A 9812-nucleotide genomic window follows, 5' to 3' on the forward strand; every position below is an offset into this window, starting at 1 on the left:
TTTCCTTTTCAAAAATCAGTTTAATTGGCCTGCAAAAACGTGTAGATGATGGACGTGGGTTTTCCCATATGATATGGTTATCGTACTTTAGCTGCAAAGGTACCAAGCAAATTGCAAACAAATATTCATCTGTCTTACGGGAATCATTTGAACTAAAGTTTTGCTTATAGGTTGAGTGTCCACTGCTACCATCACATCCCCATTTATACGTCAAAGTCAATTCCGTATAATTGAATTCCTCTATGACCTCTTTTTGTAACTTTAAAATTCTACATGCAGTGTGATCCACTAAGTCCTGCAGAGGCACTTCTGCTGTTACATCGGATACCTTTATTCCATTACTTGGGTAGCACTTTTCTTTAGCTTCTAAAATTCTATGATATGATGGGTATATATCCGCGTTACGGATCTTAGCACCAGCACGCATCGCATTATAACTTGCTTTTGTATATTTTACATCGATAAACAGTCGTAATGCTTCGTCATCTGTATATGGTACTGGTTCCTTAGATTGTGCATTAACAATTTTTTTAATTTTAGTTGCTCTCGTTGGAGATTCATTTATGTTCTTTAGAATCGCGGCAGCATTCCTCTTGCCAGACTTATAAAGACTAACGCCAGCAGCGAAAACTAGTTTCTCAGGTGAACATTCACTAACTAAAGTTGACACTTCCAAACGCTTCCCTTTTTCAGATTTACCTGAAAAATCAGATCGAGGTCTACCAAAATTTGACGTTGACGGTTGGATCCCTAAATCCTCTGGAATTTTAATCACGTTTTCAGAAGGAAGACAAAATACTCCATTTAACCAAATTTTATTAGAGTCTTCAAAATATTTCTTTGATCTTTTTGCTTTTATCCACCTTTCGTTAATTGAATACGTTAATCTCCGTACAGCTAACTCAACTTTATTGCAATAATCTTCTGTTTTAGTTTTCTGTAAACCACTCTTAGCAAAAAAATAACTAATGACAGCTTTTGCCCTTTCTTTGCTTTCCATTTCGGCAATCCACACATTATATAGTTCTCTCCGTGTTATGGGTATGTTATCTATATATGTATATAAAAAGTTTACCGGTCAATAATTGCAGCTATTTCTTTTTTTCATCTAAAGTGGACACCACACAGATCAACAGGACACAATTCATTTCACGGGAATCCACGGGAATCCTATTTAAAAGTTACTCTAAAAACCATAAACTGCTAAATTTTGCTACACAAAACACATATTTCCTCTTACCAATTATTTTGCACACAGAACATTTAAATTCGACATTTATCTACAATATAGCTTAAACATACCTGACATGATGCAATGTAAAAAAAATTACGACAAAATTTTTTCTTCTTTGATGTTACGAACAGTTCAAATGTGATGCTGGCAATCGACAGGCCTGCTAAAACAACAGTGATAATACAATAGTTCATTTCCAAAACATCATAACAAAGCAAATTAGAAAAAAAACAAAAAAACTGATATACAGTTATGAACAGTGGACTGTTATCTAATGATTACCAAACAAATTATGTGAACATTGAAACATAAAAAAATTGAGTTTTTTCCAGCTAGATTGGCATCTTGGACCACTGTGCGTAGGTCTCTTTGGACCAAATCCGTTTCAAAACATTTAGAGTCGATCTAGCGATGTCCGTCCGTCCGTCTGTTTGGCTGGTGTACACGATAACTCTCGAAGGGAGTATCCGATTTGATCCAAACTTGGTACATTGTAATATTGGTATGAAACCTCGAAGTTTGGCAATATCGTACCCTTTCAAAAAAAATAAAAAAATAAATAACAATAACAATAATACAGAACATAAAGATAAAAGATTATCAGATTTTGCTCCAAGTTTGCAAATCCAAATATAAGCATCAATGCTACGTCAGGAGCGCAAATGGACAATAACTCCCCCACAAAGGGTGAATATTTTCAATAATTATAACACTTATAAAATGTGACGCAAGATTCGGATTGTCACCAAATTTCGCAGATCAAAATATTTTTATAAACCCAGTCCTATCTTAATACTACTATATACCATGTTTGAATTACATCGGGACTCTCTTCGCTTATTATTTTACGATGCACTACGTTAAGACTTAATGGAATAACCGCTGGAGAGTTATTGTGCGCACGGACCAACAGTAATTTTTACCGTATCAAATAACATGTTTCCTCTGTACCCATAGAGATGAGGATACAAAAATTGAAAAAAGTGGCACATGTTTTCCATATAATTTTGATTCAATAGTAAACACTAAACAATATTTCAACCGTGGAGTAAATCTATATTACCATTATCTTTTAGAGCCCACCAGACCCTGAGTATTTCACTCTTTTTCTTTTTTCCCACAAGAACTTATCCATCAAGTTATTTTTCTACAAAAATATTCCGCTTCTCTTACAAGTACCTCACTTAAAACACAATAAATTTTCGCTAATTTGTATTAAAAATAAATCACTTTTAACGGAGCACATAAAATTATGTCTCCCACAATTTCATCTGGATAAGAGCAAACAAACAAACAAAGTAGACTATATATATTTAAATATTTCATAAAGTATAAAAATAACATAAAACGCCTCGCCACTTTCTTGGCCCATAAATTTTAAGAATAATTAACAATTATATCAAACGCACGCACTCACGCACCGAATGTTGAAAGGCCAAAGTGCACGACATAAATCATTTTTTTTTTTTTCACAAAAACATAAACTTTTCAAAAGATACTAATTTTTAAAAAATTAATTTTAGCCATTGGACAAATAAAAACATGGAGAATTAACTACTCAATTCGTAGAGGCGAAACGAACGAAGTCGATTCTTGTAACCAGGAGACGAACTATGAAAACCGTAGCTGAATTTTTACATAATGGTATGATTTTTACTTCAAATAGTTGAGGGTTTTCTTGGACTCGTAATGGGTAATTTATGAGCTATATGTGACGGCTAAATAGGAAAAAATATATGAAAAACACCAGTAAAGAAAGTCTTAAAGACGGGCGGGGCCGACTTTATGATACCCTATACCACTTTGCTAATTTAGTAGAGCTCCGCATAAAAATTAAAAGCTTTTATGGGGGAATTCAATCATACACACTTTGATTGTAATTATAATTTAAAGTTGAAAGGACTAAATATCTTTTAAATTCGGACTTGTATTGCCCATTTGGTGCAAAATTAATTTGAAATCCGATAAAGATATATATGGAAGCTATATCCAAATCTGAACCAATCTCGATAAAATTTGGCAAAGGTATTTCTGAGCTGTTTTTGATATATTTCCCCAAATATTGTTGTTACGGAGGGCATATTACGGCTGTGGGTGTATTTGTTACCGGATGAACAGTATATATGGGAGCTATAGCTATATCTGAACCGATCTTCACCAAATTTGGCATACTAGCTTCTAGACTCAATTCGGTTCTAGGTGCCAAATTCCATCCTATTTGGACAATTATTAGACGTTTGGTGCACAATATAAAGTAAATCGGACGAAGTTATATATCTCGATAAAATTTGGCACATGTATTTCTGGGCTGTATTTGCTATATTTCCTCAAATATTGTTGTAACAGAGTGCATATTACGGCAGCGAAGGACAAAAATCGGATGAACAATATATGTGGGAGCTATAGCTATATTCTAACCGATTTCGATCAAATTTGGCGTACTTATTTTCAGGCCTAATTTGGTTGTATGTGCAAAATTTCATACTATTCGGGCTAATATTACACGTTTGGTGCACAATAAAAAGCAAATCGGACGAAGATATATATGGAAGCTATATCTAAATTTTGACCGATTATCTCCAATTTCAATAGGGTTCGTCGTGTTTGGCCCAAACAAATGATTTGTGCAAAATTTCATCTGGATAGGGCAATAAATGCGAACTGTACTTTGTTTACAAAAATACATGGAAAGACGGACAGACGGACGAACAGACGGACATGCATAAATCGACTCAGAATGTGATTCTATGCAGATCATCAAAAGGAACTATGGGTCTATCTCGTTTCCTTTTGCCTGTTACAAACAAATGCACAAAGACATAATACCCTGACCACCTTGTGGTGTAGGGTATAAATCTTATATTATTTTTATTACGCATATTATCAGACTGGGGTAGAGGGAGATGAATCGAATTCGTACCTGACCTGGACCTTCTTCGATGTCCTTAACATTTTTCTCAGGCATGTCGATTGGCTTCAATTGTGTAATCAGGAATTTTTTTCTGTTTTTGGTTCATTTGAACCCCTAAATATTTTGCGATCATCTCCAAAAGCAAGAGGCCCCTCTGTATCTCCAAATTTAGACTTGTCTACGATATTTGTATGGTATTATTTCACACAAAAGTAGTGGTCCATTCTACCCGCTGTTCTAAACTCTAACTTCATGCGAGATTTCGTGTCCTTTGGATTCAATTTGTGACTTTTATAACGGCAACAAAATCAGGAACATTTTTAGTTGTTGGTCCATTTCAACCCCTAAATACATTGCGGACATCTTTGAAAACAATAGGCCTAACCCTTCTGAGCCTAACCCTACCCTTTTTCGTGAGGATAATTGCAATCTATATATAACAACCCCAACTTGTGTTGTAAAATGAAAAAATATTATAAAATGTATTCTTCAATATTATAAGTCAAAATGAAAAAATCGCATGCGATAAAAAATATGAAAAAATAAAAAAAATGTCACAAAATACTACAAAATCCATATTAACTTCATTATTGACATCTTTTTATGCGATGTTTTTAGATTTTATTCTTTTACGCCAAGAGGGCATTCTGAATTGACTAAATTTGTCAAAATCGGTCCAGCCATTCTTGAGGTATAAGCATTTTAGCTAACATCCCCTTCCTTTATATATATGTATGTATTCCGCTAAATATATTTGATATATTTACTATCGGTATCTACGTAACGGTCAGAATTGACCTGTTCATCTTTTTATGATTTTGCCGGGATTAAAAATATTCGCGGTTTAATGGAAATTCGACTTTTATTTAACATAAATGTTATGGCCTATTTCACCCACTAAATATTATCCGATGACCACCAAAATTGGAAGGCTTCTGCCCAGCCCTAAGCTCTAGAACCATACCAACTTCCGCTTCGATTGGTCCATAACTGCGACCTGTAGAGCAGCTGCAAAATCAGGAAATTTTTCAGTTTTTGGTTCATTTCAACCCCTAGATATTATGCGATCATCTCCAAAAGAAATAGGGTTCTATTCTGTCACTATCCCCACCTCTATTCTTAATTTCGTGAATATCGGGCCATAATTGCGACCTGTAGAGTGATTACAAATTAACATGGACAGACGGACAGACGGACGGACGGACGGACATACATAGCTAGATCGACTCAGCTCGGCGAGCTAGGAATATCCATATATACTTTCCTATGTGGGAAACCAATATTTCGAGGTGTTACATAATTTTTGGCCCAATCAAACTTATAATACCCCCAACACATAGTGTTGTAGGGTATAAAAAACAAGGCAGAACTCAAAAATTAGAAATAATTACGTTTCACGTGCCTAACAAAATGGATTCATTTGCTGCCTTTAGGCAACTGTGGATGTTCCCCCATAGAATTGATTATTGTCTGAAAGTGGCTTTGCTTTGATCCTCCATCATGGAAATCAGGGTATATTCAATTATTCATTCCGTTTGTAAAACCTCTCAGCATTTGTCGTAGAACCCATTAAATAGTAAGTCGATTCAAATATATCTGCCTGTTTGGTGGTATCATGATACAGACCACATTGACGTACAGAAATTTGGCACAATAAATTGTATTGTGTAGGTATCGGTCCGCGTTTTCGTATAACCCTCATATAACGATAGCTCCCTATATATGGTACTTTTCAACGAAATTTTTCCAAATATGGTATTAAGAGTTTGCAAGGGTTTCTACCTGTACAGACATTGTTCAGCTACAATAGGCAGTAGCTGAACAATGTCTGTATAGGTCCACGTTTATATATAGCGCCCTTATAACGGTACCTTCAGATATTTCTCATTTTTACGATTTAGGCCACATTTTTCGTCGGATTTATTTAAAATTCGGTATTTGAATGTTCGTTATTAGAACATTGTCCATATTGGTCCACGGTTTCTATATAACGATACCCACCGATATTCGGCATTTCGATTATATAAGCCACATTTTCCACATAATTGTTACATACGTGGTATTTAAAACTCACAAAACATAACAAGCCTATATGGATTTTTCGTTTTGGTATTGCCCCCATATAACGGTTCAACTCACTTTATTATTATATAATACGCTTTAGCTAATGGTTCAATATCCTCGAAAGTTTTTCATTCAATTGTCAGTGTTTTATGCAGTTGTTTGAATTTCAATAATTTTTCCCCGTTTTTATTCGTATTCGTTAGCTAACTATCAAACGAATAGAACTTTCAACTTTCGATCGACTTTGACTTCTTAATTCGAAGTATATAGTTATTCAAATCCGAAAGTAGAGTATGATTATCCTATACTCGGATATGGCAATCCGAAAGTGAGAAATGGGATTGCGAATTCGAGTTAGTTGGTAAAAAAATCGCATCCCCCCTGAGGTTAATTCAAAAATGTTTTTCTTTGAAAATGATAAATTTTTTGTTTAGGTACCAGAAGAAGTGGTCCGATTTTACCCATCTCCAAACTCGATCTGAGTTTGATAAAGCTATTGGACAAAATAGGATATTCCCTTCGTGAGCTTTCATACGCAAAGACAAACAATGCGACCTAGGGTGTAAACCCGTTATTTCGATGAGTTTATTTGTCTCGTATGGAAATTACAAGCCAACCAAAGCTCTATGATCTTATAAACGAAAATCAGTTACCAAAAGTCGTTACGATTTTTTCAAAATCGAAAAATTGTAGTCTTTTCTAGAGAGATGACCTTCTTAAGAGTGAAAATTTTTGAAAGTTTTTTCAAAAACTTTTTCCATGTATTCCATAGGAAACATAGATGTACATCAATAGATAAAAGGCCAAGTCTTCTATTGAGAGACAATATTTTGCTGCCATATTTTCAATATTATAAATTTTACTTCTATAGGCAGAACATAATTTATATGTTTTCTATAGCAAGCAGATTTTCTGTGTAAAGGAGATGAAAGTCTTCTTCCCTAGAAAAATGATTTATTTATAAAAATTACTTGCTGGCCCGGTCCGCGTTGCCGGCCCCTACTTTTAGTTTTTAATGCATATTTTTTAAGGCATTATAGAACACTGATCTGAATGATTTCAAAATAGTTAAAGATAATTGGTCTTTTACACCCATTACCTTAAGATAGGAATTTATTTATTTTTGTCATTTAAATTGTGTGTTGGAAAACCCATAAAGTCCATATTTTTCTTCATAGTATAATTCAATAACGATCCAAAAAATAATATTCGTGATTTTTTCATGTTTCTGCCACAATTTGATATTTCGGAGATCAAAGCATGTAGACGTACATCCCACATCTACGTTCCCAGCCAATATTCTCTTGAGAGTTAAAAATTCAATAGTATACCAATTTTTTTTTTTCTGACCAAACATTGGTTAGGAAGGTGAATTTGCGGGTACACTAATGTGGGAACTATACTCAAATAAATGCCTATGTGGATTATTATCTGTAAGACGATTCTCTATCCCAGAGTAGCCTAAATACAATTTTTTAGCCAAATCAATTGATGAATGTGATCAAGACCAAGATGGACTCTACTCCAAAAATCAAAATATTATGAGAAGAGGTTTTTTACACCCGTAGAAACAAAGATGCCAAATAAAGGCCTGAAAAATGAAAGAAAAATGTCGAAAACCCCGAATATAGCTTAAATTATATAATGGTTATACCAAAACGTGATCATTTTTTGCGAGGATGGTTTCTTCTCAAATTACCAACTTTTGCTAAAATGCGTATGAGTAAAATATGGTTAAAATGTAAACTATACTTGAAAAAGGAGTGTACCCTTATCCGGGGGTCATATATCGTGACCTGCAAAAGCGATTTAAGATATCTTGAAAGTTTTTTTTTTTTTCCTAAATGTCCAATTCGCTCTACCATGTTGCACCCTTTATATTCAGTATTTCACTGATTGCAATTCCAATGAATTGCATTTTGAGTTCTCATTGGGCGGATTATTGTAATATGAAAGAAATAGGTCCACATATAAGGGTTATACCAAAGCATGGTCCTATTCTTATAATTATTTGAAAAAATGTGTTGTTCTTCTTAAAATCTCAAATTACCAACATTTGATATACATCTGATATATATTTTGAACAACTGATTATTCATGAAACCCCTAGGAAAAATTTAAAACTCTATGGTAACTTTTGCGAAGTATAGAGCAAAATATTTGAGGCCCTTTGTGTTTGGTTAAACTATATAAAATGGACCCTAAAAACGTTTGATCCCCCCTTTTTGGGATTGTTATGTACCAACCAAACTGACTACTGATGATAGCGCATAGTCACCGTATAACGTTTCATGGGAGTTAAGGTTACTTTTAAGGTTTCGGAAGAATTTTCCGAGGAAATGTATCCTTTTCTTTCCAAATTTTCAATTTGCTCCACTATTTTATATAGGTCGTATATAACAGTGCTCTTCATATTCGGTATTTCACTGGTTGCAGTCCCAATGAATTTTGCATTTTAAGTTCTCATTGGATGGATTATTTCCATATCTAGTCAATTTCCATTGAATTTTTTTTTTCGATTTTTCCCGATTTGAGAATTTTTGCCATGAGATCTCTTTTATCGTGTTTTTTAGCGATTTTGAAAAAGTAATTATCTTTTAACATTGGTCTAACCGCGTTAAGTTATTTCGATATCATTTGACTGACTTCCATGCAACCCGCCATCAATTTCAGTTCTCAAGAAATCAAGTCAATTAAATAAATTGGTATTAATATTCGAATTAAAAAAAAAAATATAAAAAAAACACTACAAATGTACATTAGAAAAAAGTAAGTCAAAATGGAAAAAAAAAAATCATGCAAAATAAAACATTACTATTGTACATTTCAAAAGTCAAAATGAAAATGTTAATATATCACATTTTTACGCGATTTTTTTGAATATTATCCTTTTCGGAAAAGAGACAATTCCGAATTTGTATGAATCGTTAAAATCGGATCAGCGGATCTTGAGTTATAAGCGTAGTAACTAACACAACTTACATTTATATATATAGATAGATAGAAGATAGATAGATTTATTTGAAAAAAAAATATTGATTGTTCATAATGGACTTATTGTCGACTTATCTTTGGATATGTGTGTGTGTGTGGATAAGGCAACTTACGTTTATATAGAAATTTAGAATAGTCACAATCCATGTTGCTGGTTGCTGCTGCAGTAGATCCGGGTTCGGCAAAGAAATAATCAAAATTCCAAAGACTTTAGCTTAGCCGACGGCAATGTCGGATGAGGGAGTTTCCACGTTATTATTTAAATATATAATTTTTAACTTATTTAGCACACTTTTTCTTTAAACGACAATTTTTAAAAGATAATTCTTATAGAATATTTTCTTCTTTCAGTTTTTGATTGATAAAACAAAATAATTTTTTGTTTGGTTTTCAAATAGAAACCAGAACACTTAGATGTGTAGAAAGAAAAAAATTCAAAACACTTGCACTTGTTTGTTTGAATATCTTATTTTTTTAATTTCTCAATATTCTTAAAAATGCACAAAACATCATGAAGATTTTGAAGATTTTAGTTTAACCTTTATTGGAAATGACGGCATTTTGCAAAATTTTTTTTTTTTTTTTTGCAATTTCGATAAAAAAAAAAAT

At 33.3% G+C, this 9812-nt stretch overlaps 1 protein-coding gene across 1 annotated transcript in view; it reads right to left on the minus strand.

Moving 5' to 3' along the window:
• The window catches only part of LOC101901791 (protein scalloped), a 415109-nt gene extending 405325 nt beyond the window's left edge, over positions 1 to 9784 (minus strand). Inside the window, exon 1 of the mRNA XM_059127348.1 lies at positions 9317 to 9784. Coding sequence (XP_058983331.1) covers positions 9317 to 9350 — 34 coding nt within the window. The 5' untranslated portion in view covers positions 9351 to 9784. The remainder of the gene's footprint in view (positions 1 to 9316) is intronic.
• Between the last annotated feature and the right edge of the window lie 28 nt (positions 9785 to 9812).

Source organism: Musca domestica, unplaced genomic scaffold (assembly GCF_030504385.1).
Source record: "Musca domestica strain aabys unplaced genomic scaffold, Musca_domestica.polishedcontigs.V.1.1 44, whole genome shotgun sequence".
NCBI lineage: Eukaryota > Metazoa > Arthropoda > Insecta > Diptera > Muscidae > Musca > Musca domestica.